The sequence below is a fragment of the Cheilinus undulatus genome, linkage group 14, assembly GCF_018320785.1.
Source record: "Cheilinus undulatus linkage group 14, ASM1832078v1, whole genome shotgun sequence".
Lineage (NCBI taxonomy): Eukaryota > Metazoa > Chordata > Actinopteri > Labriformes > Labridae > Cheilinus > Cheilinus undulatus.
The window spans coordinates 44381445-44404794 of NC_054878.1; the positions used below are offsets into that span (position 1 = coordinate 44381445).

Consider the following 23350-nt stretch of genomic DNA (forward strand, 5'->3'; position numbering starts at 1 on the left):
ACATTTTAACTGGAGAGTAAAGAGAACACTTTTTATCCATTTACTGAGCATGCAACATCAGTATTTGTTAACCAAACCTTTTACTTCCATGAAGTTGCTTTGACTGAATTTTCCTGGTTGTGTTTCTGTCTCAGGTCGACTCTCAGTGTCTTTGCTGCTCCGTTATTTAACTAAACCCTTTGAGGAGGGAGTAGCTGGTACGTTTGCTTACAACCATACACAACACACGGTGGCCATTTTGAACCAGAAGGGTGGGAAAAGTTTGTTCTCTCTTTTTTTTTTTTTTTTTTTTTTTTTTTACCATGCTGAAAAACCCAACCAGACCCAAAATAGTTGTTACAAATATAATTGCTGATGACAGCACTGTTGGAAACGATGCACTGTCTGTTTTTATTCATCTAAGAATAATTTGGTTAAAAAGTGAATTTTAGATGATTAATAACATTTAGCATAACAGAGTTAGCATGCTATGCTAATGTGTTTGTTTATAAGCTAAAAGATGGCGAACATTTCATCTGTTGTTGTTTTATGTTACTGTAATGTGTTTAATTCTTTCAAAAGTTTGTGAAAAACAAAAGTTTCTCATCCTAAAGAATAGTCTAGACTTTAAAAATTTAAAATGCTAAGAAAGTTTTCCCCCCATGAAGATTCAATATGGCCGCCGTGTGAACACAAAGAAGTCAATGACAAAATGAATCCCAGCATGCTGCACAAAGAAACCGATCATTGATCAATCAGTGTTTGTGATCACAACGGTGTGAACCACCATCATGTGATCTGATGTGATGAATCTGATTGGGTGGAGGGATGAGATTGGCTGATTGTTGACTGATGTTAAATTTATTTATTTATTAAGTTGTTTATTTGTTTGTTTGTTTGTTTGTTTATTCTAAGGTACAGTGCACATTAATGAACATGGACATATAAATGTGCCAGATTTTAGCCACAGGCTAATGTCCATCTGTAAGTCCCCTGCAGGTTAGTGGTATACACATAAATGTGAACATTAAACATGTGCACAATGAAAATAAAAAATCTACTTAAAATCAGACAACACCATGAAACCAAATGTCATAGAAATATAGCAATACAGAAGAGCAATACTGACTGTATGAATGTGTGTAAGGAAATTGCACATTTGCCCTTGGCCTGTTTATGTAAAGTGGTAATATCTTTGCACAGACTTTTAATATACAGATGTGATTATGCATGTTTTATTGCACAGGGATAGCATACATAAGTGTATCTATGTATGTAATATTGCCCAGAGGGTGCATGTAGGTAGGTATGCATAGAGATAAGGAAATGGTTAAGCATGGTCACAATTCTGGTTTGTCCTGTGCCCCGCTTTCAGATCACCTTTGAAACTTGCAAAGCTGGAGCGTTCCCTGACTGAGAGTGCTAAAGTGTTCCACAGTGTGCTCTCTTTGAAAGATATGACATTTTGCCCAAGGGTGGAAAGTTTAGGAGGACTCTCACAGTCCCCTCTAACGGTGGCTCTGGTCAGTCTGATTGGAGGACTTGTAGGAATTTATTTATCAGACAGGCAGTTTTAGAATTTTGAACATTTTCAAAACTTAAGAGACGGAGATTGGAAAAGAAACTCTGGCATTTGTCCAAAATATTATTATGGATTAAGGACTGGTACCAAAAGCCAGTACTGTGATGGGTCTGGTACCTACCCAGTCATAATTGAGAGGGGTCTAGCTGCAAACCACAGATCTCAGATGCCCCCTCTTGCAGACGACTATAATTCCCACTGTTAGAACAGAAGTGATGTAATTTATCATTGTCAAGTATTTTCTGTTTTTGATTTGTGATTTTAAACAGAGCAGGACCAGCAGGGCGTCTGATCTCTCTTTGTCATCCTTTCTAATTTTTTTTAGATGTAACGCCTACTGGTGGTGGGACTCACAGTCTGTGTTCAACTGGTCATAACCAATTCTCTATAGAACCTGGTTCTTGTTTTCCATTGTGCTGAAAGTGTAGCATCATGTTTAAATATGTTGGTTCTTTAGAGCCTTGGTAGATCTTCAGAGCACAGAGATGAGGAGAACGTTTCTGATTTAGTGCCCTGATGGCTCCGCGCTGAGACGGAGCTGTAGACAAAGACGAGTCTGACAGGAGGCTGTGTTTGTTGGTTTGTTTGTGTGGCTCTTTGTTCTGCCTGTCTCTGTCTGCAGAGAACACGCTGATCCAGACCACAGTGACCCTGAGACACAGCACAGTTATCTAGAGACACGCCGGTGATGTTTACATGGACGCAGATCATCAGAATAAAACACAGACAGGAGAAAATACGTGTTTATGTCTGATTAGGCTGTGTGACTCAGAGTCATACAGGTGCCTTACAGCCTTCTGTCAAGCAGTTCAAGTTTGGCTGGACTTGTTTCAGTTGTGACTAGAGTTAATTATGTGGCATTTATGTGCGTTATACTGGCTCAACATTGCCTCTAATGCTGGCCAAGGTCACCCGGAAGGGGGGCTAAAGGGGAGAGCTTCCTGGGGCTCATCGAAACACAGGACCCATGGTGGTCAGCAAAATGTAAACTGTTTATCTTTAAACAGAGTAGAAATGGGTTGAAAGTGCCAAAAAATGGTTGAACGTGGCAAAAATGGGTTAACAGAAGCAACTAGAAAAGCACTCAGAGAGCGCAGACCTCCGCCATTAGCCCTATCTTCCAATAATGAAGAATCCTTAAAAAAAATTCCTGGATCCGTCCCCATGTGCCCCCCACCACAGCATTTGCTGATTACTCCCTCCCAGGTGGGGCGGAAACACGGCGAGGCAAAGCATTGGCTTCGCTACGGGTGGACTGTCATGGCAGAAGCATTGCCTGCTGGTGCCAACAGATGCACTGACAGTCTCACCCATAGTCTCACAGGACGACTGGAAGTCATGGCAGAGGGTGAATATTCCTCTATTCCTCCCAGCAATGTGAGTATTCTCGCTACAATTCGCTGTCTTTCTCTCTGTTACGCTCCGACTCATCTCCTCGACCAGGCGTGCGTCTTTCAAACTCGATAAACTCCAAAACTTTGAATAGAAACACACCAAAAAATGCTGCTGGGATTGAAGTTACTCATGTCCACCATCTCCTGGTGTAAAGTGGTAACAGTGCAGACCTCCACCATTAGCCCTATCTCCCAATAGAGTCCTTTAAAAAAATTCCTGGATCCAGACGTTGATCCGGATCACTCCCAAAATCTAATCAGTTCTTCCTTATGCCATTTCTGACATTTCCTAAATATTTCATCAAAATCTGTCCACAACTTTTTGAGTTATGTTGCTAATAAACTAACAAACCCACCCGATCACATAACCTCCTTGGCGGAGGTAAAAATAGGCAGTGAGTTGCAAAAATGGTAAAAACATGCGTAAAAGTGGTGAATAAAGGGGTTAATAGAGGCAACAGAAGGTAGAATATGACTTAAAATGGGATAACAGAGGCGTGTTAACAGAGATCAAAAATAGGTCGAAAGTGGCAAATGAGTAATGATATAAATTTAAAAACTGGCACAAATTGGTTAACAAAGAAAAAAAAGGGAAAAGTGGCTAAAAAACTGATGAAAAAGGGGTTACAAGTGGCAAAAATGAGCGTAACAAAAAGTGAAATGCAGATAAAATCAGCACAAAAAGAAATGATGGTGGAAGGGGGTTAAAATGGCCAAAAAACAGGATTAATAAAGACAAAAGAAGGTGGAAAGTGGCAAATAGCTTTAAATTGGTAAAAAGCGGATGGAAAATGGGGAAAGGTGGTTCCAAGTGGCAGAAGTGAGTGTAATAAAGAATGAAATGCAGATCAAATCAGCATAAAAGCAATAAAATTGATGAAAAGGTGTCATAGAGGCAAAAATGGGTTAATAAAAGCAACAGAAGGCAGAAAGTGACAAAAGATGGGTTACCAGGGTCACAAAGGGGCAGAAATTAACAGTGGAAAAAGTTCAACAAGTGGCAGAATATCTTAAATGTGGCAACATGGGCAGAAAAGGTGATGAAACAGGGTTAAAAGGGCAACAATGGGTTAAAGGTGACATAAAAAGGTGGAAAGGGGCAAAAATGGATTAACAGAAGCAAAGATGGAAAAAACAGCGGCGAATAACGGTGAAAAATGGTTAAAAAGTGGCAAAAATGGTCAGAAAAGATGGTAAAATAGGATTAAATGGGCAAAACAGGTTGAAAATGAAAACAATAGGCAGGAAGTGGCAAAAATGAGTAAAAAGAGGCAAATGGGGTAAAACAACAAATTGATAAAAACAGCAAATAAAATTGGCTGAAAAATGTGGTTAAAAGAGGTTAGGTCAGTCTCTTTCTCGGTCTCTGCAAACATAAAAAAGACTAAAAACTCATAGAGAATTTAATAAAGCATGCTGGACGAGCTGATCCTGTATGGTTCATTCCCTCAAAGCGGTTCGGTTTAGTTCAGTCCAGTTTTGTCATGGTTTAGCTTGTTAAACTCTGACTTAGGGCTGCACGATAAATAGATATTAAATCGTAATCGGATTTTTTAGTTTGGACGATGTTAAAAATATGAACATCGCAAAATCGGCTTTCCCTTTAACTAGGGTAATTATGGTATGGCTTTCCCTTTACGGCTCCGGGCTGCGCGCTTACAACATAGAGGGCCCGACATTAACGGTTGCCTGAATGCCCGGGGCAACTTCAAAACGCCGATGGGCAAGCATGACTCTGAGCTTTTCTGGTCATTAATTTTATCATTTCCTCTCTCGTTTCTGTTAGCTTCAGATAGCGTTTCAGATAGCTGCACAAACTTTAACTTAAACACTTTATGGAGGTAAACACTGTCATCAGTAAAGATTCATGGCAGTCACATCAATAAATCTGTTACCCACATAAAGAAGACAGGCTTTAACTTCCAAATTTAAGCGTTTATTATTTTAAATCCGTATTTTATTACCGTCGGATGCGCTCGACGGAGGAGTGTGTGAAAGAGAAGAGAGAAGAGGAAGCCCACCGGCGCTGCATCTCTTCAGTAAGGTCATTCATTAAAGTGTGCTGGCGTGTTTAATCTGAAGCTTCCCGTTTCCTCGTTTTAACTATTTCTCCAGCCACATCCTGCCGATGCTCTCTCACACCCAGATCTTATGACAGTTACGCCGATGTGCGTCATCAACGAGCAGCCTATAACACACACAGATCGCATGTCATATCTAGTGAAATTTGTACAAACGTGGGTGTTTTATTTGATCTTTAATGCACTAATGATCATAAACATTGTCAAAAGAGCAGAAATATAAAACCAAAGCTCCAAAATGAGGCAGGGTAAAACGATGTGTCTGGAGAGCTGCAGGTATGAGGCAGGGCCGGTTTTAGTCATTTGGAGGCCCAGGGTAAAGAACAATATGAGGCCCCTCCCCCTTTTACTAAAGGATTAATAATGAGTGGGAAAAAATTAGAAAGCATCTCTTTTATGTTAATAAAGCCACAGAACTACAGTAAATGTTTTAAGTTTGGTGACAGCGGCGTCACTTTATTAATCCCTAGGAGGATTTATCTGTCTTTGTTTAAGGTTTGCACTTTATATTTATTAAAATTATTTGCCAATTTATGAAATAAAAAATTGAAATAATTTATTCTGTTGTCCTTAGTGGTTTTACCAAAAATCATAATCATAATCGAAAATCAAGATTTCAGAGAAAAAAATTGAGATTTTGTTTTTAGCCAAAATCGTGCAGCCCTTCTCTGACCCATGACTCCTCAGCTGGTGTCCATCCAGCCTCGCTCATTCTGACTCAAAACCATCTTTATTAGAGATCAGGATCATTTGGCTCGGCTCAGTAGAGCTGGTTCTTCGGTTCCAGGATGGGTCAACATTCTGTACCAGTTTGGTTTTTTAAACATAGATTATGTAATGTCAAAGGACACTGGCACTCAAACAGGAGCTACAGTGGCGAACATCAAAGAGTCGTTTAGTAGAACAGGTTCATTCTTGAACGGCACATCATCACTCAGTCTCTGACCTCACAAGGTTTATTCAGCTGGTAGTACGTTACTGTTTCATTTAAAATCATGTTTGTGACAAAACGAGGATTGTAGAGTCACCTTGTTGATAAATGAGCTCTGAGTTCTCAGGAGCGTGTTCATAGTTTCTGGGAAAAACCTGACAGCTCTTCATGTCTTGTTCAGTGCGAGTTCATCCTCAGAAGTCTCAGAAGAAATGTTGTAGACTTTCCAGTTTTCTTCAGGTAAAAATAAAAAACCTGCTCTGACAGATTCTTTGAATTCTTCACACATTCTTAAAGCAGAGCTGAAACTTTGCAGACGTTCTCAAACGAGGAGGAGTTGAATTTTTACAGACACACCTGCGGCTCCAGAACAACAAAGAAACTCCTTAAAGTATTTTTACTTCAGAAAAATCTTTCATCTTTGTTCACTGTTGCTTCTCTTTCCTTAAACTTTTACTGTGAAAGGGCCCACCATCTGGTTTGTAATAACGCTCTTATTGTGAGAGTATTGTAATCGTCTCCCTTCAGTGAGCATAGGTATCTTATTTTGAAAAACATGATAGTTTAGACCTTTTTACTCTATTCTTTTAATTAAAGTTGTACCCTGCATCATTAGGGCTTTTATTGTGAAGTTTTTCTCCTGTAGTGTAATAACTGGTCCCTTTCTTTGAAAGTATCCATTGAGGACTATAACAAGACTCTTATTATGAAAGTCTCCTTTGGGAGTCTTATTTTGAAAGTCATAACAGTCTGAATTTTATGATGCATTGTGAAGTTTTCTATTGATAATCTTTTCTCGTTGTAATATTTTGACTTTATTGTGGAGATTTGGTGTCAGTATGATGTTTGAACCCTTAATGTGAGAGCATTATCCCAGGATTTATATGAGGACTCTTATTGTGAAAGTGTCCCTCCAGTCTTTAAAGGAGTGTTGTCTGAAAATCCTTGTTATTGTGATTTGATGAGTCTTATTTTGAAATTCTTTGCTGAATGTCTGTCCAAATTGTGACATTATTGTGAAGGTTTTTCTTCCTGTAATAACATATCTCAATGCTAAAATGCTCTTTCATTCTTATATGATGACTCTTATTGTGAAAGTCTACCCTGAGAGTCGTATTTGGTAGTAATTTCATGATGATTTTCCAGTTTTTCTTGTGAAACTTTGATCTTTAAGTAACAATGGGCCTCACTTTGTGAGAATTAGCCTACAGTTTTAAAAACATCTCATAAGCATTGTGATTGTCTTCCTCTACTGTTTATAGGTATTTTATTTTGAAAGTCACCACTTTAATGATTTTAAGTGTCCTAATTTGAAATCTTTTTGAATTTTTTTCTATGAATAAAGAACTCTTACAGGGGGTTCTTTAACGTGAAAGTGCTCTTTCAGGATTTGATAAGAGCTCTTATTGTGAAAGTCTCCGTTGGGTGTCTTATTTTGGAAGTCAGTCTTTGCAGATTTTTTGAGTTCCATTCTAAAACGCAGTGGAAGTAAAGACAATGACTCTTATTGTGGAATATTTCCCACAGTTAAGATCAGACTAAAAAGTTATGTGATGGTCTCTTTCAGAGGTATCTTATTTTGAAAGTAATGCATTCATGATTTTATGACTCTTATTTTGAAATGTGTCTAATGAAAATCTATCCTCAGTGTGTTAAGATGACTTTTATGAAGGTTTGCCTCTGTAATGTAATAATCCGTCCTTTTATAAGAAATCTTTTTTTTTCTTGATTTATATCAGGGCTCTTATTTTTAAAGTCACTCTTTATATGAGGTAGCTTAGGAGTCTTAATTTGAAACACATCTAATGAAACATCTTCTCAATGTAAAATATGACTTTTACTGTGAAGGTTTCACATAAGTGTAATAATATTTTATTTGAAAGCATTGTTTCAGGATTTGTTGTAGGGCTTTTATTGTGAAAGTCACCCTGTTTATAAGGAAGCATAGGAGTCTTAATTAGAAACACATCTAATAAAATAATTTTCATGGTGTAAAATAGGAACTTTTACTGTGAAAGTTAGTCCTAAGTGTAACATGGGGTCCTTTAATGTTAAAGTGTTATTTCAGGATTTAATAGGAAAGGTTTCCCCCAGGTCTAATCATGTTCTTTAATATGAAAGAATTCCTTCAGGATTTTTTCTATAGCTCTTATTGTGAAAGAGCATTAACTTGAAACACATCTAATGAAAGTTTTTCCTCAGTGTAAAATGAAGACTTTTATTGTGACCGTTTCCCATAAGTGGAATAATAATGTAAGTTGATATAAAATGGTCCCCTAAGTATTATAACAATGTTATTAAATGTGAAAATATTCTTTCAGGATTTGTACTAGGGCTTTTATTGTGAAAGTTTCCCCTGGGGGCTCATATTTTAAGACTGATTCCTTGGAGATTTTTCTTATTTTTACTGTTTATTTGGAAGTAAAAGTAAGATTTTGACTGTAAAAGTGCTCATTACAAAACCTTTATTTTTAAGAATTCAGTGTTCCTGGTGAGATGCACTTTTCAAAATAGAAAAGCTTTTTAGATTTAATAATTCCTTATCCTTGTTTTTTTTCCACAGAGTCGCCCCGCCTCTCCACCGCCTCCGTCTGCAGCAATGAGCGCGCTCCATCAGCCACGCCCTCTGACTCGTCAGAGCCCCGCCCTCTCAGCCTGATCTCCACGTTGTCCTCGGGATCTGGTTCCTCCCGAGACGACAACCAGACTCTACTACCAACAGACCACAACCCTGACGGTGATCCGGACTTGAACTCTGCGGGGGAGCCTGAGAGGAAGGGGCTGACCCTCGGCGTCATAAACAACAACAATAACAACAAAGGGACGTTCATCATGGCGCCACAGCTGACCTACCTGGACCGGGTCGTCATGGAGATCATTGAGACGGAGAGAATGTACGTCAGAGACCTGCGGATGATCGTAGAGGTGAGCCACTTGAATCAGGGACCAATTTGGGCCCAGATCCAAGAACAAGTGACCCCCATGTCTGGTTCCGTCTGACCGTAAACTCACCAAACAATGTTCACATTGCCAATGTTTCTATTAAAGCAGGGTGCAGGAGTAAATACCAAAGTCTGATTTTAAACTATCAATTATTTATTTAGGGGTTTATTAGGGATCTGTTAACCAGTTTTTTGGCACTTTATATCCCTTGGTCACTATTTTTCTCTTATTTAAACTCATTGTTGCTAGGGCTGAACAATTTAGGAAAATAATCGAATTGTGATTTTTTTTTTTTTTTTTAACCAATATTGTAATTGCAATTTGAAAAACAGTTATTCCTTAAATTCTTCATCTTATGTGTTCTCCAACAAACACAAGCAATAAAGTACTCTACATTATGACCAACACAATATTAGACTGAACAAGGGCTGAAAAATTTTGAAAAAATACCCATTTGTGACAATTTTTAATTGTATTGCAAACTGGATATGAATTGTTGTATTGCCATTCTCATATTTATTAAGAAAAAAGTATAAAAATGAAGAGAGCAGGATTTTTTGTAGACTGTTCTTAAAATTGGCATTTCAATGATGCCATAATTGTGCCATGCATAACATCTCTGCTGCAAAAAAAAGTTATTAATTGGTGTTTCGACATAAATATCAGGTAAAAGAAATATTGCACCTTTTGTGATTTGAAAATTGTGGCAGGCTATGTTGCGATTTAATATAAGTTTTGATAAATCGCCCAGCCCTAATTGTTGCCACTCAACCAGTTTTTGCCCTTTTTAATACTATTTTGCCATCTTTCTGCCCATTTTGCTGCAGTTGACCTATTTTTACCTCTTCCAATGACAATAGTTGCCAATTTTATCTGTATTTCACTCTTGTTTTACGCTCATTTTACACCTGTAACTAATGTTCCCTCTAACTTTCAAAACTCCTGAGCAGACATTCGACTACCCTGAGCATCTACTTCATAAACTGTGGTCGACATCTGACGCATATGCTACTGTAAATCAGTCATTGACACAAGCATCTAATTCACACACAGTGGCACTAGGAGCCAAGCACAGTTAGAGGGAGGTGGAGTTTGTGATGCTGATAAATTCAACTTACCAAAGAGGGTCACTGAGGAATCCTCTGTGGCTGAAAACCACCCACATTCGGCCGCTATCAGTATCAGACCCTGACCTCAGTGTGTCAGCTGTTGCATTATGTGGTAGCCACACTTTACATCTCTCACGTATGAGGCACCCATGGAGGTAGAAACCCTAGACTACAGGACCAGATAGCCTGCGCATTAATGCGCCTTTGATCACAGTGCATATTAGAAAATGACAGTGAATACTCGTTGGGGATATTTGAGTGTGCAACTTTTTTCTCTTCTGTGCAGAGCGGTGGAAAGCAGCGTTCAATTGTGCAGTAAAACCCCTTAGAGGGAACAGTGCCTGTAACCCCTTTTCACCATTTAACTGCCTGTTATTTTCTATTTCTAAGCCATTTTTGCAACTCTCTACCTATTTTTTGCATCTGTTAACCCATTTTTATTCTCTTTTAAGATAAGAGGTTAACATCTTGAAGAGCACTATGTACTACAGACTGAATAAATAAATAAATTAACAGGGCTTGACGCTAACACTTTACCCAAGGAGCACATGTGCTCCTAAGTTGAAAAGAAATTTAGGGGCACAATGAAAATTGATCAAATAATGTATTTTCCGTAATAAATGTGATGCAAATAGACATTTACAAGTAAAATTATTTAATGAATTTGTATACAAAATGTACAGAAAGGTAAAATCATCAAGTTTTGAAAAAGTAATGTAATTTAATTTTGTTTTTAATGTTACTAACTTTGGTACTTTGAATTTACTTTAAATGTGGCAACTTCTGTCGGAGTCGGTCTAAGTGACTAATAGGTTTCATTTTTGCGTGTTTTGTATAGTCTGGGGGACTCGGTCCGTTTTGGAACGCAACAATGTTGCACTTTCCTTTGGTTTGGTTTGCGTTCACACTGCGTTCTTGGCCAAATGGACCAAACTGTCTGAACACCTACAACCTCTGCCCGTTAGGGGTGCTGTCTTTACAAACAAACGGCGACCAAGAGGAAAAGTCGGTGTAGAAGAAGATGAAACGGGGAAATCCAGCTCCTTCCGCCGGTCTTTTTTTCCACATAAACAATGAAAAAACACCAAATTACACTGTCTTGGGGTTTCTGCTCTTGCAGTGGGGCATTATGAGCAGCCAGCGGGACGATGAGCTGTCCAACATGTCGTTCTTAACATGAGACGAATAAATAAGCATGGACGACAACGTGTTGCTATGGCTACACAGACGCCAAGCGAGGCGTCTCTCCTCCATGGATTTCTCGTTCAGCTGATTTTTTCTATGTGCCCCTAAATATTTTTTTACAGTTTGCACACACCTATTTGTAGGCACAAATGTGAGTGAAACGCTCACACTGTCGAGCCCTGATTAATTAAAAGTTGCTTTCCTAAGACTGATTATTATTTAGGTAAAAAAATGGAATATGGTTATCACAACTTAACTTAATACTGGATCATGATTTTGCTGACTTCCCTGGGGCCCTAGTTTACTGGGCCCGGGAAAGCTCTCCCCTTTATCCCCCCTTATGGGCGGCCTTGCCCTGTGCTGCTGCAAAGAAGGTGGAGATGATGCATGGAGGAAATATCAGCAGGGGTGGGTCCCGTTGAAATTTAATTTAGGATGAAATATTTGAAAATATCAACCTCGGGAAATGGATATGTGTGATTCTGATGCAAATCAAATTTTCCAGCACCTCTAATAAATCAGGCACAGAGGACTGGTTGTATCAAACTGTGATATTTATGTTTTTACTAGAATCAAATCAAAGTTCAGCATCCTGGTATCTTAGCAGCTGTTTGTTTACAGTCTCCATGTGTTTTTCTGTTTTCTTCTTCACGTGCTTTAATTCATGAATGAGGAGGTACATCAGTAAAGCTGTCCAGTGAGCACGCTCAAATGTGATGACATCACAGACTATATTTAACCCTCTAAGACGTTCTGCAGAGAGCCGATTAACTGATTATGTAAGGAGAGGATCACAGATAAACCGGAGGGAGGATGTCAACCTGCAGGGGAGATAATTCAACATTTTTATTTATTTTAGAGAAATAATGTAAGTGAAATAATATTTGAGATGGTTATGATTTATTTGTTATAGTGATGACAGTTTTGATTACTTTTTTACATTGAAAAGCAGATTAGTAAAACAACGAGGCAAGTAATAAAACTAAAATATAGTTTGAAGTAAATAGGATTGTTGAAAAGATTCGTTGCCACTTTGGCAGAAAAGTGGGACAATCTAGATACATGAAAGAAGCACTGGATGTCTTTTTAACAGCCAGGGTCCGAGTGCAGCAGCTGACTGTGAACCTGGGTGGAACTTTACCCTCATCTTTAAACTGAAAGCCAAGACCAACTCAAAACTCTACCCTTGGTTTAAAAAGTTTTTAACCAAATAGAAATGATGTACTTGCCTTTTCATCAAAACCAGCCATGTTAATCTGACATGGTAGGGTTATATGTACAGCTGTAGCCTAAAACATAATCTGTCTTCATTGGATTTCTTGTCACCTTAGATCTTATATTACCGTGTGATAGATCTGCTGGAATTTAAAATACCCAGGGAAGTGATAATAAATGTTTATTTTAGGTTTGTTGTATGACAGGCCACTGTGTTCTGAACCACCAGGCCAAATTTAAGTCATGAAAAAAATTTCTAAGTTTATAAATTAAAGCTTCAAAATGAGGAAGTAGGGGCCTTTGTTGCCTCTTATCACCCATTTTCACCACTTTTCTGCTGTTTTTTCTTCCTTTTCACTGTTCTGTTGCCTCTGTTCACCCATGAGAGCCTAAAAAACACAAATAATGACCAGAAAATTCTCATTTATTGGAAATGAAATGTTTATAAAAATTAAGAAAAAAAGATCCATAAAATTAAATGAAACATATACTTTATGTATCACATTTGAGTCATTAGGCATTTTTGGCAACTGATAATCCTCTGGAGCAGATTTCATCATTTATCAGATTATATTCAAAAATATTGATTAGATAGAGGTATCATTGAAATATCTTTCAAATATGATACAAAAGGCTTCAACCTTTTTTCCCCACTTTTAACCAATTCTTGCCAATTTAAACCTGTTTTTGCCACTTTTAATCCTATTTCACCTCCTTTTCTGCCTGTTTTTTAAGTATTTAAGCTGTTTTACCACAGTTTGAACCCTTTCCACCACTTTCCACTCTGTTAACCCCTGTTTTACCACTTTCTACCATCTCTTCCCTCTAAGCCATTTTGGCCATGCTAACCACATTTTTGCCATTTTTTGTTGATTTAACTACATATACTGTATGTTATGCTCATTTTTGCCACTTGTAACCCTTTTCACCTTTTTCTACAACTTCAAAGGAATTTTTGCAACTTTTACCTAGGAATGCAAACGGTTAAATTAATTTATCAAAGTTGCCGGTGAGAGATTCATGAGTTGGTTAAACTAATTGGCCATCATTTTCTATAAACACAGGCTTGAAATCCCGGCCCATAACGCTCTTTTAAACTGTGATGAACCTCCCGCCACTAGAGGCCGCTGTAGCTTCAGTTAATGGCTGCTGCCTTCTTGTCTGAGCTTTCTCTGGCACTTCATCAGTCGTAAATATGAGGAGCTTAGCGGTTAGCGTGTAGCAGGAACAAACACAATGATCCTGTGATCAATTTGACTTTTTTCTAAGGATTTCCTTCTCTTCTCGGCTGAACGGTTTCTAACTTGTCGTTTGGCCAAATATGAAAAAGACGCCTTGGAACATCCCTACTTTTAACCCATTCTTTTTCTGTTTTAAGAACAGGGGTTCGAATTTTAAAGAAGGCTATATACGATGGTTTAAATCAATAAATAAATAGTTTGTTACTTTGATGAGAGTGGTTTTTATTCAGGTAAAAACAAAACGCAAAATATGGTTATCACAGCTTAACTTAACAATGGGTCATGATTTAACTGATTTAGAGGGGCGGGGTTATTCCCCATAGAGACGTCAGGGATGTCATGGGCTCAGATATTTGCCCTGCCAAAATTAAACCAAGCCAGGAAAGAGGTGAACAACTTTCTATCGGTCTAAATTAAAATGATAGTCACACATAGATCTCGGTGTTTTCACATATTTACAGCAACCATATTCCAGCATATCTAGAGTGTTTGGATTTCACTCTACAGGGACTTCAAAACTTTATTCTAACAGAAAACTGTTTAAACTTTATTTAAGTGGACAGATTGTTTCCTGTTTCATGTTTTTATTTATTTTGATTATTTGATTCCCCATCCAGTGTTAACTCCTCGTCTGTTCTCCCCCGCAGGACTACCTGGCTCACATCATCGACCAGTGCGACCTGTCCATCCGTCCTGAGCAGGTGTGCGCTCTCTTCGGGAACATCGAGGACATCTATGAGTTCAACAGGTGACAGGAAGTGGCGACGGTCACTGATTGGTCATTGATTATTGATGAATGAGTGTTTATAAATGGTCTGATTGTTGGCATGGCAACTCTACAGGTGAATCTGTCTCTGGGTGATGTCACAGGGTGAGTTTGGTTTTCAAAGCAGCATGATGTTTGCTGTGAATGGGCGTGTTTGATTTACTCACCTGCCCGCCTTAGACATACAAGGAACATTTGAAACCACAGACAGACAGACATGGTGAAGGGTTATTCTGACATGAATGCATGATGACGGACAAACTGATGCATATCTGATTATTTTAACGCCCCTTACATGTTTACGCTCTGTGTAAGAAGAGCACACAGCTGGACTTAAACCGCACAATTTATTTATTTCAGTTTTTACCCAATCTGACTATTTTTTTAGCTCTTTAAGCAGAAGGGGCTTAAATGTTGCCAAATGGTGGAAAGGGTTCATAAAGTGGCAAAATGAATAAATAAAGCTAGAGAAATAAATGAAAGTGACAAAAATGTGTTTAAAAGGTGGTGAAAATGGATTTGAAGAGGCAAAAATTGGGTACAAGCAGAAAAAAGGGTTCCATCCATCCATCCATTTTCTATACCACTTATTCCGTAGGGGTTGGTGGGAGGGCTGTAGCCTATCCCAGCTGTCATTGGGTAGGGCGAGGTACATCCTGGACTGGTGGCCAGTAAATTGCAGGTCTGACATATAGAGACAGACAACCAGGCACACTCACATTCACACCTATGGCCAGTTTAGAGTGATCAGTTAACCTAACGAGCATGTCTTTGGTGGTGGGAGGAAGCCGGAGTACCTGGGGAGAACCCACGCATGCAACATGCAACCAGGAACCTTCTTTCAGTGAGGCAACAGTGCTGGAAAAAAAGGTTAACAGAGGTCAAAAAGAGGTAGAAAGGGGCAAAAAAAAGTCAGAAAAGGGGTGAAAATGGGTTAAGAGAGCAAAAACAGCGTTAAAATGGGGAAAATCGGTTAAAAAGTAGCAAAAAATTGGCTATCAGAGGCAAAAATGGTTCCAAAGTGACAACAACAGCAGTTGAAGCTCCAAAATGAAGTATTAGCTATGATAGCTCTAGCACCGATGCTACTGATCCAACACACACACACACACACACACACACACTGATATCATCAATAAATCAACTGGGAGGGCCCACAGTCTGGGTTTGTAAGGGGCCCATCCAAATCTGTGGGCAGGCCTGGATGAAGCTGGTTGCTCAAATTCGTCTGTCATTCTGCATGCATGTGACAAAATAACGCTTCATACACACATTCAAGCACACAAATGTCACACACACACATATACACACACACAGTGTTTCAGTGTGAGTTGAAGTGGGATCAGCAGATCTTTTTTTTTTTTATTATTCCCTTAAAAATTCAAATTAAAGTCAGAGTGTTTTCCTGTCCCATGAATGTGACAGCTGCCCTTGCTGGTGGGGTAGAGTCACATCAAGGGTTCGTTTTATTCTCTAACACCACGTTCTTTAATTTCAGGTTTGATTTTAACTCCTTTTAATGTATTTTTAACATTATTATTAGTTTCATTAAATGACTTCAGTGTAAGCTTCTGGTTGACTTACAGGAGGAAACAAAAAGCTGTTGATAAATGTGATTATGAAGCATAAAATGTTGGGTGTGATGAAGCTTCTGATCAGTCTTCTTTAACTGCATTAACTCCTTCTCTAAGCGCTATATAGCAGTGGTTCTCAACTGGTGGGTCGCTGATGTGTGCCTGGGGAAAAAAATGTGCCAAATTGTCTATGAGACTCTATAAAACATGCATGTTTTGTACTGTTTCATTGTTTTGGTACACCTTTGTACTGTCGTAGGCCCATGCTCTACTATTTTTTTTTTAAATACATCTGATAGACCAAAAAGATCCCCAAAATTTGGGTTTCAGTTCTCCTTAACGAGTTGATTGTGGGTCCCGTGACTCAACCAGTTGAGAACCACTGCTCTATAGAGCCAAAAATAAGACATTTAAATCATCAAGAGCAGCTAAAACATTGACACAGAGCAAAACCAAGACCAAGATAAATGAAGTGTAATGGGGAAATGTTCTCCTATGTAATGGAGCAACCCTTTAGATTCCTCACATGTCATTGGTAGTTGTCCACAACATTTATGGAAACAGACAAAACCGTTTCTAGACGTATTTTATGTGCTTGTTTGACATCAGAATGACCATCATGCAGTGAAACAGCATTTAATTCTGATGTTAGAGTGGTGTTATTTTCATATCTCTTGTGTGACGATGAAAAACTCTAGATCAGCCACTAAATGAAGGCTCGATCATCGTAACAATGTTGTTTCCTGTTGACAGCGAGCTGCTCCAGGCTCTTGACCTGTGTGACAACGACCCGGTGGCGGTGGCTCGCTGCTTCGTCATGAAGGTGAGAAACAATTTGGCCTCTCAACTATTTAATTATCTTCCCCTTTGACCTTTATTTTGAAAGAGCAGATCAACATCTTTTACTTTGTGGAGCTCAACATTTCTCCAAATCCCGATTACAAGACCTTTAAGGCATGAACCAATCTATGATCAAACCCTTGTCCCTTTGGTTACTTTTGTACCTAATATGACCTAACTTCAAAAATCCTGAAATATCCCTTTAAGAGACAACCAACTTTACCTCCTGAGCCACATGAATGAATAAATAAAGCTTCACCAATGCTAAAAAAGTGTTGATATATAACGTGTAACAATTTTAAATCTGAATGATCCTTTTAGAAAAATACAAAATGATTAAAAAGGAAAAAAATAATACATCAAATTTATAAATAAAAAAACACGATCTACAGTGATTGACTGTGTGTTTTTATGTTTCTGATTTCAGAGCGAGTATTTTGAGATCTACACACAGTACTGCACCAACTACCCAAAGTAAGTCCTAATACACACAAACACTCAGGTGTTGATGTAAATGAAAATGTTCTCTACTAAGAATGGGAACTGACATCTACTCACCAGAGATTTCTGTACTTCTCACTAAACACCAGAGCCGACCCTCCTCATCCTCTCTGCTCAGTGAACTGTCCAATCTCGCCATCTGGTGGTCAGAATCAGACATTACAGGCAGCAGAGGGGTTATTAAAGGGGTCCAGAGGTTGGGATAGACTTTTTGTTGTCCAGGTCAGGGTTGTAAAATTTGTATTTTCTCTTAAATGTTTTAAATTTAATAAAATGAAAGTGTAGTGTTAAATTTAAAATGCACCCTTTTCCAAACTTACATATATACAGTATATAAATATATTTTTTACTGATTGAAGAGTATTTCTGATATCAGGCTGTATTAGTATGGACACTATAGCTGATGTACAAGTTATTTATAGACCTATGCAACGTCTGCACCTGCACAACTTTCACCCATTCTAGTGTAACTTTCAGACTTACAAACACTGCTTTCAGTGTATTTACCATTTCAATTACAGTGTATTTTCAATTACAAGAGGATAAAATTAAATGAGAGCAGACAACTCGTGGCGATCACAGCCTTGTCCATCAGATGTAGTGGCTTTCTCTGCAAACACGTGGAGCAGCTGAAAAATCAGACTAATTTAATTGTCTTTATTTAGATTAATTATCTTTTATTAACTCCTATGTAAATAATAATGATGAAAAAGTGATATAATGGACTTTATTTAGGTTAATCATCAGTAATTAAGTCTGACCTCTGATCACTTAAAGTTTTTTGTGATCTTATAAATTCTACAGATGCTCACTAGCTGCTCTCCTCATCATTTTTCACTCTGCTGAGGCTGTCGCTGTTTTTGTAATAAAGTAAACTGGATATAAAGAAGACATTATTTCCCAGATATAGCGGCTTAATTGCTCAGTCTCTGTGTCCCAATGATTCTTGACGATGACGTGCACATAATAATCAATAAAAATAAACTATTTCCTCAATCTAAAATTAAAACAATTGTTTATGAGACTGTCTACAGTTTTTGCAGCATGCTCACTGCTTAAAATTGCACAAGCCTCGAAACATGCAGACCTGTACGAGGTGTGGCTACTGAATGAGGATAAAACCACATGCTTCCACACACTGTTTTATAACAATATAAACAAAATGAACAATAATCACTCTTATCAAAGCAGCATTTGTTTATGTCATCGTAAAGACTCTTTTAAATAATGAAACCCCCTTTTCTCAAAATGGATTTAAAATTGGTTAAAAAGGCGAATAAAGTGGTTAAATGAGATTTTAATAGTGGCAGATATGGGTTCAAAGTGGCAAAAATGTGTTTAACAAACAGTGAAATCTTGTTAAAGCTGGCAAAAATGGGCATGAAAGTGATGCAAGGGGTTGAATGTGGCAGAAATGTATAAAAAGTGGAAGAAGTTAGCAATATATGAGGTAAAATGGGATAAAAAGTGGCAAAAATGGGTTTTAAGTGGCAGAAATTAGCTTAACCCACTGTGAAAGTTGGTTAAAATTGGCGAAATAAGGATTTTAAAGTGATAAAAAGGGGTTGACAGTGGCAAAAGAGAGTCAAAAGTGGGAGAAATTTGCTTAATTGTGCCAGACAGGCATCAGAGAGGCATCAGAGTCTAGAGGAGGAGGGGTCTCCACAGGCCTCTATCCCCCTCAACAACCACAGCACCTATGACGGTCCACCTGCCTCACCCCCTCAAACCCCAACCAGGTCCCCCTCTTCTTTACTTTCTCTTTCTCCCTCCTCACCCCACTTGGAGTTCACTGACCAGATGAAGGAGCTGGTCAGTGCTGGACTAAGATGTACTCCCTGTCCCTCTCCCATCTTCTCTCCTATTAGCACCCCACATCAACCACCTCCACCACCTCTGACACAGGCTCCAAAGCCCAGTCGCCCAGCCCCCCCGTCCCTCTGAGGAAGCATCATGTACTGTCTCCTCAGCCCGACAAGGACGATAAGGCTGCTTGTGTTAAAAAGGTTACAAGTACAAACTGATGGGTTCTGGGTCCAGGCTGTGAGATTATCAGCAGTCATGAGTCGACCCAGGCCAAGCCGGGGCCCTGTATGCTATCAGTTTACAAAATTCCTGTCCTGATGGGTCATAGAAAAACAAAGGTGAATGTGTTGAGAAACTGGGGGCGCAAAAGTGACGCCACAAGATAGTCTAACTTGAAACTTTTTCCCTGTGAATCGCAGTCCGTCCCAAAAACTATAGAGGATGTTCCTATGACACTAAGACCAGCTTTATTGAACATCAGATCTCTGGTTGGAAAAACCTTTTTAATCAATGATTTTATCACTGAGCACAACCTTGATTTTATGTTTTTAACTGAGACTTGGTTGGATCAAAATAACAGCACAGCTGTTCTTACCGAGGCAACCCCTCCCAACTATAGTTTTATCAGTGAGGCCAGACTGAATCAGAGAGGAGGTGGAGTGGCAGTTTTATTCAAAAACTCTTTCCAGCTTAAAAAATTATCTTTCAGTAATTTTTCTACTTTTGAATGTGTGGCTCTTCAGCTGAAGTCTTCCCCTCGAGCCGTGTTACTGTTACTGTTTTTGGACCCAAGGAGGAATCCCTTAAAATCAGCATGCAGCTCCAGTCACTTCAGTTAAAAACCTCAGACCAGGCCAGAAATCTGGGTGTTGTCATGGATTCAGACCTAAATTTCAAAAACCACATATGCATACCACCATGCATTTATCTTCAGTCGAGTTGACTACTGTAACAGTGTCTTTACTGGTCTGCCTAAAAAGTCTATCAGACAGCTGCAGCTGATCCAGAACGCTGTTGCTCGAGTCCTCACTAAGACCAAGAGAGTGGACCACATCAGTCCTGTTCTGGGGTCTCTACACTGGCTCCCTGTCTCCCAGAGAATAGACTTTAAGATCCTCCTGTTAGCTTATAAAGCACTGAATGGCTTAGGCCCAAAATACATCAGAGATCTTCTAGTCCAGTATGGACCATCCAGACCACTCAGGTCATCTGGTGCAGGTCTGCTCTGTGTCCCTAAAGTCAGAACCAAACATGGAGAATCAGCGTTCAGTTACTATGCTCCATATATCTGGAACAAACTCCCAGAAAACATCAGGTCTGCTGAGAGTTTGAGTTATTTTAAGTCAAGGTTGAAGACTCACCTGTTCACTGCTGCCTTTGACTAAAGAAGTTTTACTTTTCAAATTTTCCATTTTTGCTCGAACTCTTAACTGTAGCTTTTACTTTAATATCTGTTTTAATCTTTAGTGTTTTTTGTTTTTTTTTGTTTTGTTTTGTTTTTGTGTTTGTTTGTTTTTTTGTTTGTTTTTTTGTTGTTTTAAAAAACTTTTTATGTGTGTTTTTATCTTTTTTGGATTTTATCTGCTGTTTTACATATAAAGTTCAGACAAATGGCACTAGGGATGTGTCTATCTTGTGTGGGTCTTATTTGCTGTTTTTAATCATTTTTTACATGCTTCATTTAAAATGTTTTCATTGTGTTTCTTTTTCCCTTTGTCAATGTATTTTAATGAACTGTGTGAAGCACTTTGAATTGCCTTGTTGCTGAAATGTGCTATACAAATAAACTTGCCTTGCCTTGCCTTAATTTGAGGTAAAATGGGATTAAAAAGTGGCAAAAATGGGTACAAAGTGGCAAACATTGGCAGAAAGATAGTGAATGTGATTTTAAAATTTACAAAAATCTATTTAAAGTTGTAAAAATGATTAGCAAGAAAGACAAAAATTTAGGCAAAAATGGGATTTATCAACAATGTTGATAAACTGGATTATCCCTCTCTGATGTGCTCAAACAGCTCCAGCAGTTGCTCAGAGCAGGATTTAAAACTGATCTGGGATTGAAAACTAGAGATCAAAATGCATGACAAATTAAAACACCAAAATATTCACAACAACTAGAACCTTGGCTCACACCTGATTTGACCTGTATGTGTCCATTTCACACTTCCTGTTGTAGTTCGGTGGCGGCGCTGACCGAGTGCATGAGGAATAAATCTCTGGCCAAGTTTTTCAGGGAGCGCCAGGCATCACTGAAGTGTTCGCTGCCTCTGGGATCATACCTGCTCAAACCTGTTCAGAGGATCCTCAAATACCACCTGCTGCTCCAGGTATGATCCAGTCCTGAGATCTGGTTTACGGGTTGGGTTGTTTGTGGACAGAAGTCTAGTCAGGTTCGATGGGAGTTAAAAGAGGCAAAAGCCAGCAGAAAATATGGTGAAAATGGGGTTACAAGTGGCAAAAAAAAGGCACAACAAACAGTAAAATGCAGTTAAAATTGACAAAATGGGCTCAAAAGGTGGTGAAATGGGTTAATAGTGGCAAAAATTAGTCAAAGTGCAAGTGCAAGAAAATAAGATAAATGGATTTAAAAGTTGGTGAAAAGGGCTTTAAATGGTAAAAATGGTCTTATCAAACAGTGAAATGTGGTTGGTGTGGCCAGAAAAATTGATGTTGGGGGTTTATAGTGGAAAAATTAGCCAAAAGTGGAAGAAATGGGTGTTAAAGGGGATAAAATGGGACTAAAATATAACCAGATGGGTTAAGAGGCAAAAATGTGTGTGAATTTGCAAAAATGGGCAGAATACGGGTTGGAAAGGGGTTCCATGTGGCAAAAATATGTATAAAATGGCAAAAATGGGAACAACAAAAAGTGAAATGCAGTTAAAATAGTTAAAAATGTGTCAAAAGTGGTTAATAGTGGCAAAAATTAGTCAGAAGAGGCAGAAATGGGCAAGAAAATAAGGTAAATTGACTTAGAAAGAGACAGACATTGGTGCAAAGTGGCAAAAAATGATTTAAAAAGTGATCAAAATGGTTTAATAGTGGCTAGATAGAGTCAAATGAGGTAGAAATTGGTCAAACATGATGCAAGTGGGATTTAAAAGTGACTAAAATAGGCAGAAAAGTTTATTATAGGTAGTTTAAAGTGAGAAAAATTGGCTTATCAAACTGTAAAATGTGGTTAATGTGGCCAAAAATTTATGTCAAGGGTTTTATAGTGGAAAAATGAGTCAAAGTGGTAGAAATGGGTGTTAAATGAGGTAAAATATGATTAAAAGTGGCCAAATTGGCTGAAGAGGTGAAAAATTGGTGCAAAAGTTGTAAAAATGGGCAAAAAAAAAGACATTGTATGGGGTTTTTAAATGAGCAAAAAGAGGTTTAAAGGGGCAAAAAATGTTTTTAAAGTTGCAAAAATGAGCATCAAAAAGTGCTGAAAATGAGGCAAAACTGGCTCAAATGTGAAAAAAAATAGGTGAAAATCATACAAAATTAATGGAAAGTGGCAGAAATGGTTGGAAAAAGTGGTTAAAATCGACAAAGTGGCCCCCGGCTGTGTTGATGATCATCAAGGCGTTGTTATGCTGGAGCTGGTGATCGATGATGAAGGTTTTGAGAATGTTGACGATGATGAGGATGAAGATGGCAGGGGTGATGCTCATTAAGGTTTGTTTTTTTTGCAGGAGATAGCGAAGCACTTTGACCCCCTGGAGGAGGGTTACGAGGTGGTGGAGGACGCCATCTACACCATGACAGGGGTAGCCTGGTACATCAACGACATGAAGAGGAAACACGAGCACGCCGTCAGGCTGCAGGTCGGTCACATGACCACACTCACATATTAAACCCTAACTGTCTAGCTTATTTCACAGCTCCATCAGACTGATTTATTACTAATTCCAGTCTAATGCAGCGCTGATAAAACTCCTTGGATTGACCCCCTTCCCTGTCTGAAGCTGGTGTGCTGTCTTTCTGCAGGAGGTTCAGTCTTTGCTGCTGAACTGGAAGGGTCCAGATCTCACCACGTACGGAGAACTGGTCCTGGAGGGGACCTTCAAAGTCCACCGAGCCAAAAATGAGAGGACACTCTTCCTGTTCGACCGCATGCTGCTGATCACCAAACGGCGAGGAGAACACTTCGTCTACAAAACGCACATCTCTGTGAGAAAATAAAACATTCTGTTCTGGTTAGAAAGCAGCCGTGGA

At 38.7% G+C, this 23350-nt stretch overlaps 1 protein-coding gene across 1 annotated transcript in view; it reads left to right on the forward strand.

Moving 5' to 3' along the window:
• The window catches only part of LOC121521254 (pleckstrin homology domain-containing family G member 3), a 58106-nt gene that overhangs the window by 18168 nt on the left and 16588 nt on the right, over positions 1-23350 (forward strand). Inside the window, exons 3-9 of the mRNA XM_041805085.1 lie at positions 8531-8892; positions 14308-14408; positions 16754-16823; positions 17268-17314; positions 21324-21474; positions 22828-22959; positions 23123-23305. Of these exons, the coding sequence (XP_041661019.1) occupies positions 8531-8892; positions 14308-14408; positions 16754-16823; positions 17268-17314; positions 21324-21474; positions 22828-22959; positions 23123-23305 (1046 nt within the window). The remainder of the gene's footprint in view (positions 1-8530; positions 8893-14307; positions 14409-16753; positions 16824-17267; positions 17315-21323; positions 21475-22827; positions 22960-23122; positions 23306-23350) is intronic.